At 40.0% G+C, this 26640-nt stretch overlaps 1 protein-coding gene across 2 annotated transcripts in view; it reads left to right on the top strand.

Annotated features, from left to right (window-relative positions):
• Nucleotides 1-2852: 2852 nt before the first annotated feature.
• Nucleotides 2853-26640, top strand: part of VPS54 (VPS54 subunit of GARP complex) — a gene marked incomplete at its 5' end in the record, with an annotated part of 41899 nt that continues 18111 nt past the window's right edge. Inside the window, 11 exons of one of the 2 annotated variants that reach the window (XM_081998380.1) lie at nucleotides 2853-2988; nucleotides 3891-4096; nucleotides 5561-5639; nucleotides 8608-8642; nucleotides 9954-10085; nucleotides 12736-13121; nucleotides 17550-17676; nucleotides 18712-18819; nucleotides 21939-21994; nucleotides 23853-23949; nucleotides 24427-24764. In XM_081998380.1, the coding sequence (XP_081854506.1) occupies nucleotides 2853-2988; nucleotides 3891-4096; nucleotides 5561-5639; nucleotides 8608-8642; nucleotides 9954-10085; nucleotides 12736-13121; nucleotides 17550-17676; nucleotides 18712-18819; nucleotides 21939-21994; nucleotides 23853-23949; nucleotides 24427-24764 (1700 nt within the window). Of the gene's footprint in view, nucleotides 2989-3854; nucleotides 4097-5560; nucleotides 5640-8607; nucleotides 8643-9953; nucleotides 10086-12735; nucleotides 13122-17549; nucleotides 17677-18711; nucleotides 18820-21938; nucleotides 21995-23852; nucleotides 23950-24426; nucleotides 24765-26640 lie in introns of both variants that reach the window. The other variant, XM_081998379.1, reaches the window with a different exon arrangement.

Below are 26640 nucleotides of genomic sequence, written 5' to 3'. Positions count from 1 at the left end.
ATATCTTATGGTGATAAGTAATAAAAATACCTGTGTGAGAGTAGGTATAGTTTGTTTTGAAAAGTTGAGGTATTGAACCAGTCTTCAGTGTTAAATTGTCTTTTAAATTTATTTTAAATCTTACACTGGCATAATGCAGTTAGCATTTTCTCGGCTGAGATTTATGTAGTTGAGACAATTCACATCTTAGAATATATGTTTGGGCAATACCTCATTATGGGGAAAAGGAGAGAGGCTTAATGAAAGACGTGCAAGCAAGAGTACAAGATTTCAGTGCTTTCTACAAATTCTTAGTTGCTTGTACATCTGGCTAGAGCAGACTGTGTGTCATATTACAGAGGCTTTTTCAGGAGAAAAACTGCAAATACAGAACTTTGAAGCAGTGCCAAGTGCAGAAAAATTTACTGTCAGCCTTTAGGAGACTTGATCATTATAACTTAGCACTGGGTATGTTTTTTAAGAGTGCTAAACTGATATAGTTCTGTCATTATAATAAACTAGATTTTTTTACAAAAACACCTCAAAACAGTAGGGAAGAGCTTCATAAAGAAAGAAGTTTCTTTGGAAATGTTAAGGGAAGAACATAGGAATATGAACGTCTAACAGAAGTAGTAGTGGAAAAAAGTTTTCTTTGGGGTGTTTTGGGGAGAGAGGCTGATGCTTTATGGTATTTAAGGAAGGTCTGTCAGATGTCTGGGAAGGTTCTTCCCCTTTCTGACTACTTTCAGTTTTCCATTAGTGTTCCCATTCTCTATCTTGACCTAGTAAGTTTTTCTTCTGTAAGAAAGGAGGGAATCCGCTCCAAAGACAAACTGTGAGACAGCTTTTCAGTCCTGCTGCAGTGTTTTTAAAAAGGGTTCTGGTGGTCTATTTTCACCCCTTTCAAATGTCACTTCTAAAAATGATATTGGAAGCACATAATCCTCCTTGTCTTGCTGTGATGTAGATAGAAAGGGAGAGACGCTCGTGAACATCAGGAATGGTACCCAATGGACAGAGATTTGGCCAGAATATGTGTTTGTTAGTCATTATGAGCCCATTCATTGGGATGCTCTGTTATAACCGTATGTATCTTAACTCGTCTTTAGAATTGTTTTGTAGGACACTTCTAACTTCGTTTAGAAAGTAGAACTTTTTTCTTTTCCAAATGGGGTTTGCTGTAATGTATGTGGTGCTGTTAGAAGTTGACATGGTGACGTACAGTCATCCCTTGGTGCCTGCTTCAGTGATTGAAGATAAAATAAGCCTTTTATCTTTTTGTGCTCCTTCACAGGGTAGTAATTAATTTAGGTGTCCCTTAAGGGTTGTTAGTTAAATGCTAAGATCTTGCTAGATGTGTTTATTTCTCCTTAAAGGCGAGGATTCAGATAGGTCCTTTGAACGGGCACTCTTTGAGCTATACGTTATAGGGATGTTGTAATAAACTCTTAAACCTCTAATAGTTCTGCAGTTTACTGCTGACTGAACTGATACTTTGATGGAAATGCAGCTTTGTTTACAGATGGAAAGAACTCATTATGTTGTTCAGCCCTGGTGTAAAATTTTTAAGGCTTTTTTTTTTTTCCAAATTGGGAGCTTAAAATTCAACTGAAAATTAGTGGGACTTTCCTTACTCCGGAGCTTTTTGATCTATGTTTTAAATTGTCTTCTCTCTGCAAATACTTTTAATGCTGAAATAAACTATAGTTTACTAGGCAGCCAGGGAAAGTTGAATTGTCAATTTTCCTGATTCAAGTTATAGAAGTTGTCTATGTTATATGCATTGTGTGTGCTTGTGCTGTTCCAGTATGCTCGTATTCTTCAGGTTCTTATTTGTCTGAAATCCAGTGATTCCCATTACTATAAATCATTAATGATATATTCTATCTGTGGGTAGCTGTTGCTGGGTTTGTCTGAATCACATACGTAGGCTGCAGACCTCCTCCTTTGGAAAAACAGCACACCTCCTGTTGCTGGGGTCCTGACATTAAGGCAGAGCAACAAAGTGAAGGTATAGAACATCCCACCTGCACCCGTTACCTTTTTCACTGCAGGATGTAACACTATGGTTAAACCTCACTGCACGTGGCGTGCCTTCGCAGACATCTCGCAGGATGCTCTGCCCGCCTTGCGAGTAGAGCAGTTGCGGGAAGCCTTTTGGAAGGCAGCTTTTGTGAGCTCCGTCGGCTGTGATTATGCATCAGTTTTCAGGCTTTCAATCCTTGCCTAAGCCCCTCATGCAGATGGGGTAGTTTTTCAGAGGGTTGTCTTGCTGCTGCTAGTCGCTAGTCTCCGAAGCAGTTCTTTAAAGACTGAGATAATTTGTCTCTCTTTCCTTGCCCTTCCTGGGCTGTTGTGGTTGTTGTGGAGCGCAGCCCCCAGGACAGTAGAAGCACTGTGGGGACCAGATGCAAAAGGTGATCTGCTCCCTGCCGTCGCTGAGGATAGTAGGTAGGAGGGCAGAGGAGGTGGAAGGCTCTGTATTTGGCTACCCAAGCTTCCTGATATCTGTGCGAAGGTTCTACTGTGAATGTGTGCGGTGTGGCTGCAATAGTTATGGCAATAGAAAGGAAGAAGTGCCCAAAAGACTTTTTTTTTTTAAACATATGATTTTATTGGTCCTATCTGCAAGAACTATCCTCCAAACCTAGAGGTGTGTGAGGAAACAGGCTAGGAAGTTGCATTCTGCCTTTTATTTTTGTGTTTAAAATGAACTTTCCCCTGTTGCTGTTGAAATATGTCAGTTAAAAAGTTGCAGTACTATGTAGCTGGCAGAGTGTCATTGCTTTGATGCAGTCTGTAACAAGAACTTTATTAGAGCCTTGATATTTATTGTTTCTTATTTAGCTTCTATCAAGTGGTGATTTTATGCAATGGCATCAAGCCACAGTTCTTCACCAGTGCCTCAGTCAAACAGCAGTGATGCTTTCTTTAAAAAGGAAATGGATGCCACGAAATGCTTTCGACCTGTGCAGTCACTGCCTGATGTGTGTCCCAAGGAACCTACAGGTAATGTTGGTGTGCAAGGAGAGTGACAATGCAGTTAAATTTACTAATCCATTTACAATTGTACAGTCAAATTTTCTTGTATATTGGGTGTAGCGTACTAAGCTCTAGTCTTATTTCAAAGTGTGCTGTAATTCTGCTTTATACCACCCAGTGTCCCTTTGGAGCAATGGGAGAGCCATCCTATTTGCAGCTTGTTTTCAGATGTCCACATTAGAGAGGGAATGTTGCTTGTGTGATTCCATGTTATAGCTATGATCCATACTACATGCAAGAAGAGGGTATATTCTGTCAGGGCCTGTAACAGACCTGTCCAGCATGCTTGTCATCTAGCTGTATTACTTCTGTGAAACACCCCAGCCCTCTTGCAGTAGGAAGCAAGAGACCAAGACCTGCCTCTAGCACTGTCATAAGTCTCCAGTGGTATTGTAAAACCTGGTTTTGGCCACAGTTATAGCTGCTGCCGTATACTAGAGCTTAGTTCATAAAAGGAGTAAGTGGGGTGGCATCTTAAGAATTACAAACTATAATGCTAATGAATTTCAACTGTCATTCTGATCAAGTTCAGATTATAAAAAATATGTTTGTGGTTGGAATTTTTTTTCTCTTCAGTAGAAGCTAATGTTCTGCAGCTAAATATATTTAACGAGTGTGACTGCACCACTGTGTTCAAAATTTTTGTGGTTAATCTGATAGAAGAAATGCAAGTTAAAGTGTTGCAGAAGGAGAATATAATGAGTCTTTTGCATAGATAATTTTCATCCACTGTGTAATTGTGGAAACATGGTTTGCTTAAGGAACCACGTTTTAGCAAAAATACAGCTTTCAGTTTCTCACCTTAACAGAATGTCCTTTCTTTTGTGCTGCAGGTGATCCCAATAACTTATGTGACAGCCCATCTCTAGTTGTGGATCAGCACAGATGGACTATTTATCATTCCAAAGTCAATCTCCCAGCAGTACTAAATGATCCTAGGTTAGCAAAAAGGGAATCTGATTTCTTTACAAAAACATGGGGAGTGGACTTTGTGGACACTGAAGTCACGCCTTCATTCTACCTCCCACAGATCACCAAGGAACATTTTGCATTATATCAACAGGAAATCACTCCGGTAAGAACCCAAAATTAGATGCATGTAGTACTAGGGTCCAGAAGGAGATTTGAAATCCTTCCTCTAATTAGACATTGTCCCTTCTAATAGTCTATCATAGAGTTAGCTGATAATGAATTTTCTCTTCAGTGCTTGTTGACTCTTCATTAGGCATTTCTTGTTTTATAATTTCAGTATTCGTAGTGTGGAAAATGCTGTCTAAATTCTCCCTGGGCAATTTCATTTATTTTTGTCAGTTGTATTTCTGAATACTGAGCTCTGCACCAGGGCTTACAGGTCATATTTATTCTTTCTGATTATTAATCCTTTTTCTCTAACGATTATTTAATGATTGGGCTCTGCAGTGCAATATAGCATTTTCAGACCTTTGGATCAAATATGAAACATGACTGTGCTGCAAGGATTGGAAATATTTTTAAAGAGTCTCTAAATGAAACATTTATATGTGAAGTTCTTAAACTATAGATAGGCCTATTATCTCAATGATTTCTTTTGTAACAGGAAGGTTTAAGGTACATCTAAGGACACCAGGAGCAGTAGGAGACTTCTACAAACTCTTAAAATACAGGTGTCAGTAAGTATGTAGTATTCTTTTTTTTTTTTTTTTTAAGTGAAAGAACATGTAGAAGTCTCCCACTGTTTTCTGCTTCCTTGGTTTGTAACTTTTTTTTTGCTGCTACAGAATTGGCTGTAGGAAGTGTTACTTGTTTAAATCATAGTTAAGTATGTGAAATTGAATTGTCTGTAGCTGCATTATTGCCATTAGTTCACACATTGAACATTTAAAATGTTTAAGAGCTCATCCATTAAAATTAATGTGTAATGCACTGGCTGCTAAATGAAAGATTTTTGGGAAGAGGGAACTGACCCGTGATGTAGCTTCTAGCAGAGACCTAGCTAACATTAGTGTTCTTCAGAAACTTAATTTCTCACCATTATGGTCCCTGGTGTTTACACCTGTAGATGAAATTTGAAGCTCTGCATGATGAAACAAGATACGTGGTTTCAGCAAGGTACTGATTAGTAAGATGTGGAAGCTATTTCTGCTTTGATCCAATTTAATTTAGCAATGAAAAAGCATTCATTGTGTGTTAGTGTGATTTCTGGATTAGATAGCAAATAAATGTTTGGATATGTAATTACAATTGATTTGTGGTTATATCTCATTATGTAGAGAAGCTGCTACACCTCTTCAATAACTTTTGTCTTCATTTTCTCTTGAGATGTAAAGGTGCAGAGAAAACCAACGTATTGACTGCAGGTTGAAATTTTTGGTACCTTTCATCTGGACAAACATCATCTGAGTCTTTGAGAGGAAAAAAATACTGTTGTGAACTTAGAATTAGTTGGTGTAATGCAGTTATATTTCACTGAAAATGTTCTGAATGCTGTGTTTCAAAAAAAAAATCTTTTTTTTTTTTTTTACCCTCAGACTAATTCTTTAATATATTTTCTCTTTTACAGAGAGAGAAGGTTCATGAAAGATGCAAGAATATTTGTACTCCTAAAGATACCTTCGACAGGACTCCATTACACACCCACGGTACAGTCAAAGCCTTCCTTTAGTCATTAAAAAGTAATTTCTTTTTGTTTTGGTATGTTATAGCATTCATTATTGAATTTGATCATCTCCTTTACTTGCTCAAGGGCTTAATGTGTAATAATAGCTGATGATTATTTCTTTGTGACAATAATTGAAAACCCAGACAAGGTTGACTAGAACTATTCATGACCACTGCTGATATTTTATGGGTGAAAACGCTTGTGATACCTGCTCTTAAACTTTTCCTTGGGATGTTTGCATTCATGGCAGGTCATTATGTCCCTGGCAGTGTTTTCTTTAGTTTCTTTTTATTTAAGATCTGTTGAAACTATTGCATCAAATTTCTAGCAGCTGTTGACTTTGCAATGAAGAATGGCGGTGCTGGGCCATTCCTGTGTCTCTGCCATGAGGATCATGGAATGGCTAAGGTGGGAAGGTGACATCTCAAGATGGTCTAGTCCAACCCACCTACGCAAGCAGGGTCACCTGTGTGAGAACAGTGTCCGATTGGGTTTTGAATTTATCCACGGATGGAGATTACACAACCTCCCTGGGCAACCTGTTTCAGTATTGACCACCCTCACAGAAAAAGTGTTTCCTTATGTTCAGATGGAATTTTTCATGTATCAATTTCTGCCCGTTGCCTCTTGCCCTGTCAGTGGGCATCACTGAGAAGAGCCTGTTCTGTCTTCTTTACACACTCTCATCAGATATTTAAAAACATTTATAAGATTCCCCCTGAGCTTTTGCAGGTTAAACAGTCTCAGCTCTCTCAGCCTCTCCTCCTGTGAAAAATGCCCTAGTCTCTTAATCATCTTTGTGGCACTTCACTGGACTCGCTCCAGTATGTCTAGATCTGTCTTGTACTGGGGAGCTCAGAACTGGGTACACTGCTCCAGATGTCTCACCAGTGCTGAGCCGAGAGGGAGGATCACCTTCCCTCAACGTGCTGGCAACGCTCTGCCTAACACAACCCAGGATGCTTTGCCGCAAGAGCGCGTTGATGGCTTGTGGTCAGTTTATCTGCCAGGACCCTCTCTGCAGGGGTGCTTTCCAGTTGCTAGACCTCTAGTGTGTACAAGTGCCTGGGGTTATTCCTCTCCAGGTGCAGGACTTTGCCTTTTCCTGTGTTGAACTTCATGAAGTTCCACTCTGGCCAGTTCTCTGACTAGTATTTCTCTGATTACTGTTAGCAAAGACTACCTGGCAAACTTCTTTTGATGTCTGCAGCTGTAGCAAGGCTGAATTTCAAGATTTTATGAAAGTAGTTCAGCTAATATGAAACTGGACAAAGGAAGGTGAGAGGCAAAAGGAAAAAGACAAGACAAACAAAAGGAAATTAAACACTTATAACCTGGAGCAAACTTTTAACATGTAACTTATTTTCTCAAAAATATTGGCTTAAAAGGGTTCATTTGCCAATCCCTGTTTGACCAGGCTTGTCTATATCAACGTCTACAGGTAATGCAGCAGGAAGCATTCAGTAGTTTACTTCTTTTGATCAAGTTCTTTCCATCGGCTTTCTTTCTCCTTTTCCATGCAGAAGGAAGCCCTTCTGTAGAGTTTCTCTGTACTTGGTGTTATTTTGGAATAGCTGTTCCTGAATGAGCCTGTTTGTGGTACGTTCTGCAAAAGTTCCTTCTTCAGGCTTAGCTTAATCCATTTTGAAAGAGGCTTTTTTTAAAAAAAGAGAAAATTACTGTGTCACCAAAGTAACTGGGAGCTTCTTGGGTAGATGGACAATTCCTAGTAGAAGCATCATTTGCTAAACTGAAACTCTGTATTTTCTATAGTTTCTTTTGTTGGCATTGCATTTCTTCCTCCAACTCCAGCCCATGAGACTTGGCCTTTCACTTCCATAAGATTTGGTCTCTCCAAAGACTGAGGACAGCAGGATGATTCCTAGGTTGCCTTTTGTATTTCAGTACAAATAAAGTAACAAATAAAGTAAGAACCAAAGAGGTGGGAGATAATGCTGATGTAGCACTTACAATGTTTGTCAGGGACAAGTAGACTGTCCAGCTGAGGTATGGGCTTGTTTTTAAATTCCTCACCTCTTTTAGCCTCCAGTGTGCCCCCTCTTCATGATGCACACTAAGTTAATGACATGGGGAGGAAAAGAGGATTTTGGCTGAACCTCAAAAGTCTGAATTTGCCTTTTCTTCAAGTTCTGCTGCAGTACAACCATGCATCTCTTTTCCTAGCTCAACTATCTTACCCTCTGCAATTGTCAGGTCAGCTTACTTCAAGGGAAGGGCTACTTCTGTGCTACTTGCTCAGTGTGCTTAGGACTCTGTCCTGAGTCCTCATTTATTCTTCTTGCCAGCCTTTATGCCTCCATCCTCCAGGTGCTGTGCAGAAGTCATTATATGGGCAGCTTCAATCTGGAGCATTAAAATTGGGGTGATGTAAGGAGGCACCTTTTAGTGGTCCTTGCCAGTTGATTGAACAGTGCATTAAGGAATGTGAAGTGCTAAGTAGATTGTTTTGTATGACTAACATTTTTGCTGTCAAAGAGCTGAGCGCGAGCACCTTTGAATACACTGAGCACGAGACTTAAACTGCAAAGGATGACAGAGTGTTTCGAAGAATCAGAATATTTCAGGTTAGAAGGGACTTCAGAAGGTCTTTACTGCAACTGCCATCTCAAAGCCGGTTCAGCTGTGACGTTGGGCCAAGCTGTTCAGGGCTTTATCCAGACGGGCTTTGAAACTCTCCATCCTTGGAGGTTATCTAGCCTCTCTGGGCAGCCTGCTCCAACGCTTGATTGTCCTTATGGTGAAAAAGGGTTTCCTTATGTTCAGTCTGAACCTTTCATTGTAATTTATAACCGCTGTTTCCTGTCTGCCCCCTGTGAGGAACCTGGCACCGTTGCCTTGAAAACTTCCTCATAGGGTTTCATAGTGTTCAAGGTAATTGTTTCCATTGGTTGCTCATGAATGACTACTTGTATTTTGTTTAATTTTAGATAAATCCAGGACAGATCTGGAACAAGTACCTAAGGTATGGTTCCTGTGCACTCCAAGCTTTTATAAGAATTTCTCACATGTAGTCTTGAATATATGAATGTACTCTCTTCATGGTAGAAATTTTGTCCAAGCTGATTCTCAAGACAATCTGCAGTGCTCAGAATTTAAAACAACTAAGAACAATCTGCTTTTTCTTTCTTTTTGTTGTTGTTGTTTCCTGCGGTCTTGATTTTTTCTTACTTAAAGTAGAATACAAATGCCATTAATTCTTTCATCTCTAATAGTTAAACCTCAGAGCTGGGCAAAATTAGCCACTCTGTGTTCTAGGAGGAAAAGGAAACTGAAGAGTTTAACAGAAGCTTGACTATTGCATAGTGTACAACTTAGCATTAGGTTTAACTCCTTGAGTCCTTGAGCAAAGCCCTCTTGCATATATGCTTGCAGCATATATGATGTAGGGGTTTTTTGTGACAGGTTGACAAAAGACACTATTCCAGGTTCCATTTTAGTCAGAATAATTTCTTCTAGGTACATGAAGAGTCGACATTAATATGGGTCAGCATCTCTGTGCTAGTAGTGTAGGCTGTTACTTTAATATCTGTCACTGTGATGTTTGAAGTCCAGGAAATGAGAATGTTTGTGTGATGTGATGCTATAGTCTGTGTTGAACCTTTTAAAATTACACTTCATGAATACAGGGAAAGGGATACTACTGTCTGCCTGGAAGCTCAAGGTTTGTACTAATTTTGTCAAGTAAAAATAACATTATCAGAGAGAATTTTAGATTAACTCTACACATCTCAGAACTATTAATGTTACATGTTACTGACTCTCTCTGTGACCAGCCCGTTTCTGCACTGTGCTAAAGGAGATCAGGTTGAGGCCCTGTTCCCTCCCAGGTAACACTTGCTGCACCCTGACAGCTGTCTGGATCCTCAGTTTGGTAGGAGCCGTGGCCCCAGAAATGAGCACAGCAGCAGTAGGATGCCCCTGCTATTGAAGAATGTTTGCTCTGATCCTTTAGAGGACCCACCTGCAGTTTGATGCTGCCTATGTTTCCATGCTCAAGATTTTTAGACCATCTTGGGTGCTTGTTAACCTACATAATTTTGGAGCTGTGACTTCCACTTTTAGGAAGATAAGACTTGGTCAGATCACACAAGCTTTTAAGATGTAAAGTAAATTGGTCGTAAGGTCTGGAATGAATTTGTTTGCCTGGATAAATGAAAATTTGTTTTTTGAGAAATCAAAAAATTAGCTTCATGAGACAGGAGGTATGTTAAACTGGGGAGGAAAATGTAGGAGTGATAGAGGTGCATTTATTTCTTTTGTTTTTCTGTTTCAGATTTTTATGAAACCAGATTTTGCCTTGGAAGATTCCTTAACATTTAATGCCGTTTTACCATGGTCTCATTTTAGTACTGCGGGTGGAAAAGGAAATCGTGACGCAGCTTCCTCCAGGTTACTTCAAGAAAAGGTACAACTTTGATACAAGATGTTGTTATCCATCACAGCTGTTACTTACTACAGAGAAACTTCATTGCTGCTGTTCCACACTGTTTGTTGAGATGTCACTGTTGTGGGCTTTTTTATCTCTCATCTTACACCAGGCTGCAGATTGTTAGTAAACAATGCAGGAAGCATCTTCCTGAGAGAGAATTTTTTTTCCCCCTGCTAAATAAACGTGTCTATCAAATCTGGAAACAGGAATCTGTATATGGCATAATAATTGGCACTTCATGACCACTAAAACTTAGTGAAGCAGGTATATATTGAGAACTTCAGAGATGTGGAGCTGTTTGTTAGGGAGGAAGATAAATTCCATGAGAAGAGAAAGCTAGAGGTTGTACACTTTTTAAAACTATTGCTTTCTTACATCTCCAGAAAACTCCAGCTTCAAGGCACTGTGGTGTCTGTGCTAAAAGAAATACTGAATCCTGAGGTTTTGGATGTCAGGAGCTTGCTCTTACCTTTTGTTGTCGTGTCATCTGCACTGATCCATTTTTGTATTTCCAAAGCACTTCAGTGCATTGGGGAGAATGAAAGCAGAACTGTTTCTTTCGTATTGGAAACAGAAGTCTTTACTTGGTCTTTTTTGTTGTTGTTGTTAGTTATGTAGTCATAGTGTAGAAAATCCCATAATGAGTAATTTCTATGGTACAAATACTCACAAAATGCTTATAGAAAATCTACATGATTTTGGAGTCTGTTTTCTAACTTCTAAGTCTGTTTTCTAAGCTTCTGGGAGCTAGGGGCAGGGGGGAATAAAAAAAAAATAGTGAAGTGCCTTAAGAAAAAATAATATGAGATCTTCTGGAAGATGTTTCCAAATTTACAGGAATTAGTCTTCCTGCTCTCCCTCCAGGTCAGGAGGAAGAGACAGGCTCAGCTGGAGGCTAACTTGTTCCTTTATTGGGTTGTCCTCAACACCTAAAGTTAGAGGAATACTTCTTTGTGGTAGTTTCTTGTGGCAGTTGCTGTCTGAAGATGAAAATGCAGCGTCTGGCATATAGTTTAAACTCAAAGTGAGCCTGGCAGCAGCAGGATGGACACTCGACGTGCACTTTGAGCAAAGGAGACCCAGAGCCCTCTCTGATGCAGTGGAGTGAAAATAAGGCTTTGAATAGCAGTGAGCCACGCCTCTTTGGAGAGGTGATACAAATACTTAAGAGTATAAAACAGTTCTGTTCTGCCTCCAAAGCCACATACCTGACAAACAAATTATTACACTGCTTCCTGTTACTGAAGTGGGCCCAAATTTTTTGTTTTACTTTTTAAAGGTTCTGAACTGCAAAAGGTTTACACTTACCGTGTGTAAATAGGATAATTACGGCAGCAGGGTGCCTTAGCTCCAGGCACTATTTTAGGCTATTAGTCCTTTTAGGCTGCCGCTGATCTACTTGAACAGTTTCCCCCTGACACTTTTTTCCTCTTTACCTCCTTCCATATCTTACCCTACATTGCAACTGTAAGCTCTTTGAGGCAGGCATTATAATTTTATTCTGTTTGTTCACCTCACTTAGTATAGTGAAGGGACCTGGGGCATCTGGTTGGTACAATCATGTAAATAAAAAAATGTAATAACCTTTTCTCTGATCCCTGTGTCACAGTCTGTCTCAGCTTTTCCTGTGGGCTAGGTGTGTCACAGCTGTTTGGTGGAGGATGTTAAATGTCTTACAGAGGATGTTAAACACTGTCCCCAGTGTTAAATACATGCAGGATGAAAATAACTATAAGAAGGAAACATTCTCCAGATGATTTTTTTTTTTTCCCCCCATCTCTGGATGTGCCTTTTGAAATTCAGCATGAGGTTTGAGTGCTTGGCACCTCTTAGAAACCAGGTCATCGGAGTATTAGCATTCAAATGAGCATCGTGGTGCCTCAGTCCTTTGAGTTTGCATATTCAGCTTAAGTCGGAACACAGAGCGCTTACAGCACAAACAGTTAGGCTAACCCAGTGGTCTGGTAACTGTTCAACATGGAGAATTTGAATTTCAGGTTCTAAACGTGTAGGGGCATACTCTCTCTAGGAATCCCACAGTGCCAGCACATGTGAGATATGTTTAGTAGGAGCTCCAGCTGGTTGGCAAAAAACAGCTGCAGCCAGAGATAGCCTGAGGATTTTTCTACAAAGAAGATGCTACAGCTACATGTTTAAATGAACAGAGCCATTCCAAAGCCATGTCATCAAGTATAGTTGGGTTGTATCTTCAGGAACTTCAACAACCTGATGTACACAGCGTATTTGCATCTGTGTACTGTTCTTACTTGCAAGCCAGTATCTAGAGCTGTCTCCTGGTTAATTGGCTGTGTTGTAACGGTGCTGGTGTGCAACCTAGTGGTACAGAAGCTTGGGTATTTGAAAATTATTTGCTTTTCTACCTTGTAATTTTCAAGCAGGAGAGGCATCAAGTCAGCCTTAGCGAAGGGATTTTGAGCTCATTTAAAAATAAATGATCAAACCACAATGGGTAGTTATTTGCTTGCTAATCTGACAAAGGGTTTTAATTTTTATTAGCAAAATTTCCTCTGATACAAGAAGACAAACACTCTGAAAGTAGATTTGCATGGTGATAAACTTGCCAAGTCATAACAACGCTGTTCGTTTTTCTTCATACTCCTTCTAGCTGAGCCATTATCTGGACATTGTGGAAGTCAATATTGCTCATCAGATTTCTCTGCGCTCAGAAGCTTTTTTTCATGCAATGACCTCTCAGCATGAGTTGCAGGACTACCTCAGGAAAACCTCCCAGGCTGTAAAATTACTTAGAGAGAAAATCTCCAAAATTGATAAAGTAATGTGTGAAGGATCACTTCGAGTTTTAAGACTGTCACTCACCAGAAATAACTGTATAAAAGCGTACAATAAACTGAAGTTAATGGCTACTGTACACCAAACACAGCCCACAGTACAGTTGCTGCTATCTACTTCTGAGTTTGTGGGAGCTTTGGACTTAATAGCAACAACACAGGAGGTGTTACAGCAAGAACTTCAAGGCATTCACAGTTTCCGGTAGGTAACTACCTAGGAAATTAATAAAATGCTGGAAGAGCTAGAATGTGTTGAGTACATTACGTTGGCTGAAGGGATTTGTTTTACCTTTGTTCATTCCTGGAGGACATAGTACAAAAGGTACAAAATGTAAGTGTGGCATAAACAGTGTGACTAATGCATGTGCCGGGGAAAATTTTTTTTAGGGGAGCATGAACTTTTAACATCTAGATGGTTTGTACTCCGTTTTTTGTCTACAGATGGTTTAGGGGTGCAGAGATGAGAGCCAAGCAGTGGCTAGACCTTCATCTTGCAGGGTTTGTAGCCCACAGCTGAGAGATGGTTTCCAAATGGTGATCTCCAATCCTCATGCAATGCAGCATCCGATAGATACAGTTCTTGTTACACAGCTCCAGTCCAGGCCGCTGTCTTTGGTGACTGACCTAGGCATGTGGTGTTACAGGAATATGCATGGACTGTATGTCGAGTAGGTCGGCCTCCACCCTGTTCTTGTGCTGGAAGAAGATTTGCAAGCAAAAGCCAGTGCAAAGCCATCAAACCATGGCTCGAAATGTGGTCTGAGGTTGACAGCTAGTCAGATGGGTCATGTCCAGCTATGTCTGCTCTTGTGGAGGGCTGTATTTACAGTGGCCAGGAGGTGCTTCCTCTGTTCCATCTGACTGAGAAATACAGTTCTGTGAGTTGCTGAAGTTGGGAAGGGAAGAAACAGTGGGAAGGTGCTGCCCAAGCTGCTGTTGCTACTGGTTTTTTCACCCGTGTTTGGTACAGTGATGGGAATTAGTGAGTCCAAGGTCCCATGCTGGCTGCTTCTCTTAAGAATGAATGCTTAGTGCTCTGCCTGGGAGATGCTGCCGGACTGAGCAAGGTTCTCTTGTGATATGCGAGAGTATTACTACAGTAGAATCCTTTCAGCTGATATAAAATAAGCTATCTTAACAGTCGTATACAGGATAAAAATGTCATATGCAGAGCTGCCACTGTGGTAGAATGCTGACAGAAGTAATGTATGTTAAATCATCTCCGAGACTTGCATCAGCCAGTTGAGGAGCTGTAAACTTAGTTTTATAAGTTGATACTGGATTTGTGGGTTTTTTTGTGTTTTGTTTAGAGGTTATGTGGTTCCTGCAACCTGGTAGTTCCCACCTTGCATAATAAAAACATGGTTGTTGCTCAATAACTGTAACATGAATGTTCAGAACATCATAAGGTTACTACTCTTGTCTGTTCGGATGGGCTCCTCTTCTAACACCCCTTCTAGCTGGTTTGGAAAAAGACTCAAATTTTATGTAGAAAAGATCTCAAGAAAAGTTTTGGGTTTTTTTTTTAATTACATTTAAAAAAAGATTTAAAAAAATTTTTTTAGAAGAGCTAATAAACTATTGGGGGGAAAGTTGTTAGAAGCTGTTAATCTCTTTCATTTAGCTTAGATGGTCCATCTTCAGACGTCCCACACCACCTAAGTGCAGCTCCTTTCCTCTTTACTGCTTCTACTCTCAACCACTTGATTATGGTGCATGGCCCTTGACTGAGTCACATATGTATTTACCTTGATGATAGTGAGTGCACTTATACAACCCTGTGACAACATCAATCAGAATTAGTTGTGTTTTCCAATTAAGTAACCTCTGTGCTATGTCAGCAGTGTGCAGTTCTGTTGTCATTGTGATTAGTATACATGATGTCCCAATGATGTGCTGTTATTTTAAAATGAGTCAGATGTGGAACATATTTGCAGGTAAACATTCACCTTGTCTGTAAAAAGTGATTTCTGTGAATAACGCTTAGTTGATTGGTTTGGTAGAGTTAAAAATAGTGATGGGAGTGGGAAATGTTCCCTCTGCTTTGGATATTAAAGGTTCAGAAAGGTGAGTTAAATGTAACCTAAGTCATCAACCACAGATGCAAGTGCAGTTGAGAAGCCTAGCACAGTTGTTCCCAAGTCTCACAGTGGCCTGTGTGTATAGTGTCTGGAGAAATAATGTGCAATGGGAAGATGGAGATCTTGATAAAGCTTCTCAGTGTTGTGTTTTTAAAAATAGATGAAATAAAAAAACCCTAAATTAATGCCATACACAAATACTTCAGCTTTTTCCAAGAAATGCCAAATGGATGTTCTTGCTTTGTTCCAAGCAAGAATGCTGCAGTTGTCAAGTGAGTTAAATATCTCATTTATTTTAAAAAAAGATTAACTTCTAAATCAGTATCTCATTTTTCTAAAGAATTAGTGTAACTTTTTTCCCCTAAATAATTTGGGTCAACATTTAAAAAAAAAAGACTTGTTGCTTTAGTGTTGTGCATGGCAGCTCATAGAATTTTCTTTTGAACAGCTTTAAATTGAGACATGTTGCATGATCATTCAGTGTAAAGCACTAAGAAAACTATTCAGATCATCCATATACAAAAATTATTCTCCTCTTGTCATGCTGTATGCAGAAAAAATGTAATTTGATTCTGTTTAGCAAAAAGTGAAAGCACCTTAATGGTGCTATGAAGTAATAAATTGATGTCTTTAGTCTAGGTTAGTATCCCCAGTGATTTTTTTGTATCAGTGATAACTGAATGATTATTGCTTGCTATTGCTATAGGATAGAATTAAAGTTTGAGAGCTTTTTAACCTTTTCAAGTTAATCTTTTTAGTTTTACAAAAAAAATACTTAGGTGTTAACTAAATTACAAATCTGTACTGCCAGTTTTTACATTGTTTTCACAATCCTTGTTGGGGTGATGGAGATCTGGTGATTTTTTTGCATGGGTATGCTGGCAAACCACAGATGTTTGGTAAAATAGTTCTCATCTGTGTATTTTAAAATAATTTTTACCCTGCACTCATAATTATACATAAGAGAATTGCAGTATTCAGTCATTGAAAGTACCTGCTGTGGGACTGGTACCTCTTAAGAGATCATTGCCAAGAGGTTTTGCTGGAGTATGAATTAAGGTTCGACTTACTCCTGCGTGTTTCAGGGTGGAGTGATGTTGTTGTTGTTAGGGGCTAGAACATCTCGGGTGGAGGCAGTGCTGGGAACTCTTTTTGGGTATTTCCATACCTGAGGTCTGAGAGGGTAGGTTACATTGTGTTTCAGTGCAGTTAAGCACATTTGCAGAAATAATTCACATCTTTGTGCTTACCTAAGTAAGAGCCTTTGTGTTTTGAGTATTAGTCCTGCAGTAAGTTTCGCAACTCATCATTACCTTGCAAATAACAATCTTTAATTTTTTCTGTTGGGTTTGTTTTGAAATGTCCATGATGCAACTGGCTTGGATTTTCTAGAGGCCTTTTTTGCTTAAATTAGATATTTGAAATCTGTCCATTTTGTCCATTCCAGCCAGTTCTTGACCAACAATTTCAAAAGAAGGCACATCCCTGGGCACCTTGAAATTAAAAAAATTAACCTGCTTAACTGAGATCCAGCAAGATTCGTTCAGTTCAGCTCAGTGCTGTCCATGTAACCTTCTGCAAGGAGGAGCTACCCTGGCATCGTGCTTCCTCGCACCGTGGCACTGACTTTGCCCTGCATGTGCTGCGAGGCCAGATCCTGTGGGCTTTGCATTGGTACAAGCAGGGCTCCTATCAGGGAGTCCTAAGACTCTTTTGCTGCTCTACGCAAGCTACCAGTCCAGACACACCAGCTCTGAATTAAAGCCAGTGGGCCATGCAGGTTCATCCTCCCCATTTTGTATCCAGGTTTATCTAAAATATCACAGCTCCTTTTAATTATCATTGGAAAAGCATCTGTTACCTTTTTGGGTTTTGTTTTGTTTTTTAAAAGGAAAAGCAGTCTGATTTTTACAGATATTTGGGGCTCCCAGCTGTTAATGGAAGTCTGCAAAATATGGTTTAAAATCTGTAATACATGGGAAAAATATTTTTAATTTAGGATAGCATAAAAATGGCAAATTTGAAAACTCTTCTGTGTTCTCTGAAAGCCATCCTGTCATGTAAAGCTATTACCGTATCTCAGTCATGTGAATTAAATCTGTGACCACATTAAAAGCTCAAATGTTTGAAGTGGAAGAACTTGCAGATTGATGAGCTGAGGAACTAGACAAGCAGAAGAAGTATTCCTTCTTTTTAACACCTTTATACTGACAAGCACTGAGTATTCTCAGTTGTGGTTCACTTCACGGGGAAGAGAGGTACTCAGCACCTTCTCCCCCCCCCCCCCCCCCCAAAAAAAAAAAAGGCGCTAATTCCTATTTTTACCCTCCATCAATATTCAAGTCCGTATGTTTTGCTGCAAGGTGATGGTGCCTCTGAAAAATGCATGGTTTCAGCTGCTCTAAGAAGTGAAAGATTTGAGCCCTCCATTAAGCCAGCATTGATTGCATGGAAATTACCTGCTGGGTGGTTATTTTCTTCAACTGTGAACTAATGGTTCGTTTTTAGGTTGATTATTTAGCTCATATCTCAATGGCTGTTTTTCTTAGGCATCTTGGCTCACAGCTTTGTGAATTGGAAAAGCTGATAGATAAAATGATGATTGCAGAGTTTTCAACTTATGCTCGCAATGATTTAAATAGACCCCTAGAAGATGACTGCCAAATTCTAGAAGAGGTATGTCTGTTATTGAAATAAACTGTCTGATGAATATGTTTGCATCTTTAACATACTTAATTAGCACCAACTAATTCACTCAGGTCCCTAGTGGCAACAATATAATTTTATACTATTTCTCTCTTCATCCAAACCTTCCCCCGCCTCCTTTTTTTTGTGCTTGATAAAATTAAATAATTGTAACTAAACTCATGGAACTGCAATCCGGTCCTACTTTATTTTTTCAAAATAATCAGTTCTCTTTTCTCTGATTAAATGTGTACTGACTTTGCCTCATGAACCTCAACATGTAAGTGGAAAAGAACATGGACTCTCATATCTACCAACCAGTAAAATTTCTGTTTTGCAATGAAAGCTGATAATTGCATGTTCTCATTCTGTCTCCCTATGCATTTATGGGTGCTTGTATCAAGTCTATGGTTGCCGTGAATACATGCTTCATTTGCAGTGTATATATGTTTATTCCTCATTCCTCTGAAGATTAAGCTATTGTGATTGCTTTCTAGCCAGGAAAAGACTTTTCTGGATTTTGCCTGTACTATTCTTCAGAAATTGCTAGACCCTATTAACTGTTTAGTCTTGTTTCATCCATGGGTTTCATGAAATACAGTGAATGGCAACAGCACTTAAATGTTCCTGTTTCTGCCATACAGTTTCTTCCTGCCTCTGTGCTGCAATGTGATAGCCTCTCACTTGTGCAGGTGCAATTGTATTTAGTGTCATTCTTGCTCAGGGTAAGGAAACTCAGAAATACTTAGAAATATCCATGTTTTTAAGCACAAGTGGATGAGCACAACTGAGGAACAGGCATGAAAGGGGCTGAGTGGAAGGGACTCAGCTGGTATTGCCACAGGGAACTTTGTATAGTTAAAGCATGGCATTAGTCTCAAGGCGCTGGACTGATCTATATACTCTTCACCATGTGTTTGATACATGAACTTTCTTAACTGCTGTGCCATTTCTTAAAATTGTTTCTGGTTCTCATCTTGATATTTTTAGTGTATTTTTTCTTATTTTCTTTTTTCTTCTTGATAGGAGAGACTTGTGTCACTAGTATTTGGTCTTTTAAAACAAAGAAAACTAAATTTTTATGAAATATATGGAGATGAAATGATTATTACTGCAAAGAACATAATTAAACAGGTAAGTGAAACACTTCTAATGTATCTGACAAGGTACAACCCCTTACAAGTTATTTTTCAAGTAGTTAGGAACAGCTCTGGTGAAGTTTTTTGGTGGCTGATGGTCTCTCATTTAGAGCAGCTGGGCTTGCAGACACTAAGGACTCCCTGAAGCACAGAGGTCTGTTTGCAGAAAAGACCACCTGGAAGGAGTAGGTAGCTTAAGTACAGCAGATCACAGCTTTCTCTCTATAATTGCCATTGTTCTGAATCCTCTGATTTTAGCTTAGTTTTTTTTCTTTCTCTTAACACATGGCTTTCCTGAATAGTATAGTTGTGTCATAACACTCTCAAAAAAATAAAAGGGGGAGGGGGGAGGGGAGCAAAAAACCCCCAGTTCCCTCCAAACAAAAAAAGTTCTTGGCATAAATACATAAAAGGAAATCAAAACTTTGCAGCTGAAACCAGCAAGTCCCCAGCAAATGCTATCAGAAAATATTACTTGCCTGAATGTTAGCACAAACCTGGTATAGGCACATGATAAAAGATTGGAAAATATTCTTGTCCTTTTCTAAGAGGGCAAGGTGAAGTAATGAAGAAGGTAGAAGTACTTGCCTGTAAAAATTCTTTTAAAAATTAATCCTTGTCCTCATTGCTGTGGCTGTTTGCTGTTTAGGGTAGTGTATCTGTCTTTTAAAACCAAAAATTTTTTTAGATAAACCCAGTTAAAACCAACAAATAAACAAAGTTCAGATGACTACTTTGGACAATGATACAATGGCTTTTGTTTACAAACAAAAACTTAGCCTGAACTTTGAGTATGTGTTTGGTACTTTTAATTTTACTCATCTTGGTTGTTTGCATGCATATGTGAGAATATTGTGTAAGGAGTGTTTTTCTCCCCTAAAGATACATGAGTATTCCAAGAGTCATGTCCTGATGTGTTATGAGCTACCTCTGATTTGTACCTCAAAGGCTGGGAGGTAGTAAGGTGATGGGTTTGCCATCGGTTGAAGACAATCTCTCCTGTCCTCATAGTATAGTATGCTATTCACAGCTGTGTTGGGAACCACATTGGGAACCCAGCTTTTAAAAGTTTGTTTTTTCTTTTTTAATTGTTATTATTAATTTAAGGTTTTTGTTTTAAGCCACATTGGCTCTCACAATCCACTTCACATTGCAGCCCAACGGTTCTGTTGATCTGGTTGTGCAGGGTGGGTATAGATAACACAGGCCGGCGTTGCTGGTAAACATTGTGGCAGAATTAGAAGACGGATGGTGATGCGTGCGACTGCACCACCACTTCTCATGAGGACTTGGTGATGATGCGAGCGCTTTCTCACTTGACCCCAATACAGTTTAAATGGGTGAAGCATTTCTGCACCTAGCTGCTTGTTCTCTCCCTGCCTGAAAGCGATGGGATGCTGGGCTGGGTCATTGCCCCGCTCGCTGAAAGATCATAGGGTGTGAGTGAACACTGCTTTCTAGTCATGCTCTATTACTGTAAGCCTGGAAAAACAAAGGCATACAGATGTGTGCAAAGGCCAAGAGCAGCTGCATAAGGCTTAACACAAAAAAAAAAAAAAAAAAACCTCATGAATGAATAACACCAGGATTAAACTGTTCATCTGCCCATCAGTCTCTGTTGGCTTTTCACTTGCCTGTATCAGCAGTCATAAGGAGACTTTCTTTTCCCCCCCCTTAAATACTTTGTTTTGTTGCGTAATAGGCAGGTATCACTCAATGTTTTCCTGCTCATTCTCGGTCATAAAGTGCTTTTCCCATTCTGCTGGGACTATTTTCCTTTTATGTTGGATTTTTCAGGTGTCATCTCTGCTCAGTAATAGGCGAAGTTTAATCACCTTCCAGTGTAAGTTTCTACTGAATAGGGAAAATAGACAGCATCAGAGTGTTTCTGTGCAGTTTATGCAACATGTTTGCATTGTGGCCTATTGTCTCAACTCTTAGGGATATTTTTCCTTAATAAAGGAAGCTGTTTCCTTCCCATGTCTCAGATGTGCTTCCTGTTCAAATACATTGCTGAGCTGTTCTGGTTCGTACTTTTGTAGCTCTTTATTGCCAGGCAGGTGAAAGAGCAGAGGTTTGTAAGCAGAGAACACACTGCATAGTTCAAGAACAAGGTGTGTTTTTAAGAAGCTTCTGTCTTGACCACCGTTATTCAAAACGCAGATGAAATGCATGTAGCTTGAGGTGGTGGCCCTCAGTCACCATTTGGATTGTACATATTCACTTAGAGGCAAGATGAGTTCATACGCTCCTGACTCATTTTATCAGGTTATTGATTGGTGTCTGGGAGAAACCTCCTAACTCAGTCTGAATGGAGTGGATTTGTACCTAGGGCTTACAAGTAACATCAAAAGAGATCAGTGAAATCGCTGTAAAAGAATAGATGTGTTTGGAATGAAAATAGATTGTTCTGGAGACCTGAAGAAACTGGCCGGTTTTCTATGTATCAGTTGAAGAGCAAATGTCCTTTGAGGAAAGGCCACAGTGTAGTAATAAAGATGTGGAGAAATCTGGGGGCAGAGGCCAGCAGCGCCCTGGAGGTGAAGAGGACAGACAGACAGCAAATACCATGTCTGCTAGGAGAGCAGTTGAAACTGGGTCTGCCTTTAACAGTTGAAAGCAGAGGACTGTAGGTGTGTGCTTCCATGCTTCCCTGGGGCTGTTCCTTCCAGTGTAAGTTGGTTTCCAAGTCCTGTATTTAAAGCTGAAAAGGAAGTCAGCCAACATTGTCCAAAGTCAGTCAGTTTGGAAAGGGGAAGAATATGGCTTCTGTTCTTAAGTACCTTGAACAGTACTTAACATCCCTGCCCAGAAAAGTGGGTCCCTTTTGAGATGGAGCCAGTGTGCCCTCCAGAGCATAGTATGCAGTTAGATAATCAAAACATTCCCGTATTTTGCAAATAGATATTTGGGGGTGGTTTTGGGGGTTTCTTTTGGGTTTTTTGTTGTTTATTTTTAGAGAAACAAGTTGTTAAATGATACAAATATGTCTTTATTATTTTACTTTTCCTTATTTAATTTGAGGTTTATTGTGTATGTTATGAAACTCAGCAGTGGTTAGAAAGAAGCTAAGATCTTTTTTTGTTTTGTGTTTTTCCCCTTTAAATTTGACAGTGTGTGGTTAATACGGTATCGCAGATAGAAGAAATAGATACAGAAGTGGTTGTTAAGTAAGTATACAGCCAGATCTTTTTTTTGGTGGTGGGTGGGGATAGGAGATGGATATTTCTTAGCATAGATAAATTTACCATTCTAATTTGTGCTTAAATTTCCATATAATTAAGGATTATCCTTCTGTTTCACCTTAAGCCTCTGCATCTGTCTGCCTCTGAGAATATTGTGTATTCCCCTTCTCATTCAGATTCTAATGTTACCTTCAACTTAATTTTAAAATAAATACTAAAATTCTGTGGATCTCACTGCATGAAGCACAAGCTACTGTATTTAGGCATACATCTCTTAACTACTTGAAAGCATTCCTTATTGTCGTAACCTGGGATTTTGTATTAAAATGTGTCAGTAGTTTCAGTACCTTCTGCATGAATGAGAATAGGAGCTATTCAGAGAGGGGGAGACCAGACAACTTCAGACCCAAGAAGTGGTCCAGCAGGAACCTCACAAAGCCCAACAAAGGAAAATGCCAAGTTCTGTGTCTTGGAAGGAGCAACCCCTTGCAAGAGGAGAGGCAGGAGCTGGCTGGCCTCAGAGCAGCTTTGCAGGGCAGGACTTGGGGGTCCGTGATGGAGAATGGAGAGCTGGTTGGCTGTGGACCAGCAGCATGTCCTTGCAGCCACAGCCTGGGCCATGTTAGCATAGCCAGCAGGTCAAGGAACAAGAAAGATGTTGAGATCCAGCAGAGGCCACTGGGTCAATTAGGAGCTGAAGCATGGAGTGCAGGAGGAGCAGCCAAGGGAGCTGGGTCCTCCTCCAGTCTGGAGAGGGGAAAACTCACGGGAGAATTGCCCACAGCTACCCTGTGGGAGTGTTATAGCGGAGCTGTAGACAAAGCCAGGCTCCTCTCAGAAGTGTGCAGGGGAAGAATGAGGGGCAACAGGCACAAGATGAAAGATGAGAAGTGCTAGTTGAATCTTAGGAAAAATGTGTTCCCTATGAGGATGGTCAAACACTGGAACAGGGGCCCAGAGAAGCTGTGGGACCTCTGTCTTGGGACATAGTCAAGCCTTGACTGGGCAGGGCCCAGAGCAACCCAATCTGCTTGGACCTGCATTCAGCAGGGCTTGGAAAAGGCACTTCCAGAGCTCCCAGCTCCAGAGGTCCCTACCAGCTTCTGTTTTTCTGTAGCTCTGCAATTAATTTGGCTCAGCAAAGGGTTACCCCAAGATAATAAAACCAGACCAGCTGATAAAGCAAGGTGAGTGGCAGAATCTGCATGGGATTCATACCCAGATTGGGAAAAGACTGGGCACAGGGTCATTTTTAAACATTGGATATTTGGTCACCATTCTCCAATGTTTACTATTCTTCTGTTGGGTCCTAACTGTGTATTACAGGGTTTAACTTTTGTTGTATCAATGACTTTTCTGCCCTTTGCCACAAACAGCTGACTTGCACTTTAATAGCAGAAGTGGTCTCATTGCAATGCAACAAAATGGGCTTAATAACGTGGCTTTTGTAATACTTGCAAAATACTTTCATTTAATTTTTTTGTAATTTTTTTTTTCCCCACATGATTTGTGAAAATGTTATTAACCCCCATCCCTTGTTGGTAACACATACTTATCCCAGGGAAAAGAAAATTATGCCCTGGAAAAAAACTAGATGGTAAATGTGGGGCTTTCATCTTTTTAGTATGACCTATTTTTATGTACCTCCTTCCCCATTCCACTTGCATACATTGTGTTGATTGTGACTGTTGTTCAGGTGATGTCTGTTGTTCTGCCAGATAAAATGCTACACAGTTTTCCTTATATTTAGAATTCCATTTAAAGCATGGTTTTTTTCTTCATGTGCCAGTAGGCTTCATGGCCAGTAAACATTTGCTGTTTACTGAATACTGCTCTTTTTTAGGCTTGCAGACCAGATGAGAATGATGAATTTTCCTCAGTGGTTTGATTTATTGAAGAATATTTTTTCTAAGTTTACCATCTTCCTCAAGAGAATAAAGGTAAGACATTCATTTACCAAGAGCTTCACATAGTTCAGACATGGAATGGCATGAAGTTACTTTCCATTTGAAGTCTTAAGGTTTTGCTTATAGAATTCAAACTTCTGATTGAAGGAAGGATACGTGAGTATCGGCATCCAGGGCAAAAATGATTAGTGCTAACAAAGAGAGCAGTGGGAAGGAGATAATACGTCTTGTTGCGTGATTACATCCATTTCAGGCTGGTAGGGATTAGGGCAGAACTTTTGTATGTGTTAGATTGCTCCAAATGAGGTTTCTTTCACCATTCTCAGAAACATCTGATATTGGTTACCGTCAGATGGTTGGGTCTGCCTCTGAATGCTAATTACACAATAGAAAATAAAGCCAGGATTTAGTTTAATTTTGTGGGTAAAAGAAAATCTCTTTCTAGCATAAGCGTATGGCACAAGGTTTTGGGTGGGTTTTTTTTGTAATAAAAGTTATATTTGATTCCAGGCAACATTAAATACTATCCGTAGCGTGGTTTTCTTGGTTCTAGACAAGAACCAAAAAACCAGAGACCTGGAGGACACCTTGCAAAAGAACCCTGCTAAAGACAGTACGGTGGACACAGAAGTGGCTTACCTGACTCATGAAGGCATGTTTATAAGTGATGCGTTCAGTGAAGGGGACCTCCCACCTGTGACAGCTGACACTACCTCTCAGAGAAACATTTCCCCAAACAGTGAGCCCTGTAGCAGTGATTCGGTCTCTGAACAAGAGTGCACTACTGATTCCTCATCCGGCAAAGAGCAAACATCGTCTTCTGTTACTCCGGGGGGAGTAGAGATGATGTAAGTAAATGCACTGCCTGTCTCAACTTTGCAACATTGAGAAACAAGGTGTTAGGCGAAGGCAGTTGTTTCTGATGATATGGTACAAAAATTACTTCGGAGGAGTCTGCTTTTCTAGGTTAGTGAAGTGGAATGGCTCTCCACCATCGCCGCTAGAGACTGCCATCAGACTGCGCTGTCCCCAAGCTCACCTTTGTTTCATTTATTTGCCTTGCTTTCACCTCTGTGTATAGTTGTATGGGTACTGATTATGTCACTTCTTACGGATAAAAGCCCCCTTCTTCATCTGTTCTGCTGGGGTGCCCGCTTCTGTAGAGAGCAGGAGAGAAGTCTAGCCTACATGAAAGACAGATTATTTGTTTAGCAGGGGGAAGCATATCTGTTCCCTGTCCATGTTCCCTATGGCTATTTTTTCTGGCTTCTTTTTTAAGCTGGCTTCATGGAATACACCTTGATAAATTCTAGAGGAAAAATCTGCTGTTCATTGTCAACTATTTGACTTGCATGGTTAAATAAATCCATCTCAGTGCTTTGGTAACATAGGCAGTGCTGCCCTGTGGTGCTCCAGACTCAGAGTTGTAACCTTTGTGGCATCTTTTATGCATACCTTATTTATGGCTGGAAGTCAGAGCTACCTTTTTAAAAGAACCAGGCATAGTTGTGTGTGGGACTCGGGCATGAGCTACTTCAAAAGCCAGCATGTCTGGATATGGAGTTCTACGAAGCAAAATTGAAATACCACTTATTACCCTGCTGAAAGATTTTAAGATAGCAAGTGGCCTGCTCGCTCTAGCTGATTGGTACTAGATGTCTATACCTCTGCGTTTAAGCAGCTTTGATAGAGACCTTTCTCCTCAAATCACAATGCTGGCTGAAGGAGATTGATTTAAAACAAATATGCTGCCCATAAAACAAATTCAGGCCTCTCTGTGTCCAAACATCCATCGTACGCTGGAAGAGATATGCAATGTGAAGAGGAGACCAGGGTTACAGTGAGGAGCAGGGAAAGAAAAAGGGGTTGGACCCGAACTGGTCTCAAGCACTTTGCCAAGTTTGCTAAAACTATACCACCCAGCTAGAGCAATAAAGTTATTTTTGAGGCTGGTTGCATAACTTTGTTCTAAAATTAACTTGTTGCATCCCTCTTCTGGTTTTCTTTGCACCTCTGCTCTGTGTTTGCATCAGGCTAGCAAAATTACACAGTTACAACAATGTTAGCCAAGTTGCCGCTCTGTAGCATCCTGGTTTTTTTTCTCTACTCTCATACTGTCAGTCCCTTGAGCAGCCACACTGGACCAAAAGATTGTTATCTTAACTATTTGCATGAATGGCAGAACTGTGGTACAGGCTAGCCTCAAAACAGTAGACAAATCACAAAAGGTGATTTACAAAGCACCAACTTAGGAACCTGAAGTCTAAAGATCTAATAGAATGACAGCCTATAGATTAAGGTGGTGGGGAGTGCAGCGTTTCTATTTTAGGCCTTGCATTGGAAGAAAAGTGCTGTGTTTTATCTGTCATATGCTTGTGATGCTCAAGTGTTACAGGAGCTGGGTAAATTTTAGCTCAATAAATGTTAATAATATTTATTCTATTAGTAATGGCTATATCGTGTTTTTCCTTAGACTATTAACAGCAATTAGAAAGTGGATTTAAAAGAAAATATAAGGATGTGCAGTTGTGCATTTCCTTTTTACAGGGACTGACACGACATTGACAGCAGCTTAGAAGATCCCATTTGTACAAAATGACTTTGGTCATTAACTGTCTGCATTTGACAGTTGCTGCAAGGCTCTTTCTTCCTTCAACCTGTGAGCTGAAATACTGGGTTTTTTGTTGGGTTTTTTTTTTTTTGTAAACTGATGCTCAACCAACT

This window comes from Phaethon aethereus (assembly GCF_964289735.1).
Source record: "Phaethon aethereus genome assembly, chromosome: 3".
NCBI classification, from domain to species: domain Eukaryota; kingdom Metazoa; phylum Chordata; class Aves; order Phaethontiformes; family Phaethontidae; genus Phaethon; species Phaethon aethereus.
This window is presented reverse-complemented; position numbering and strand designations above follow the sequence as displayed.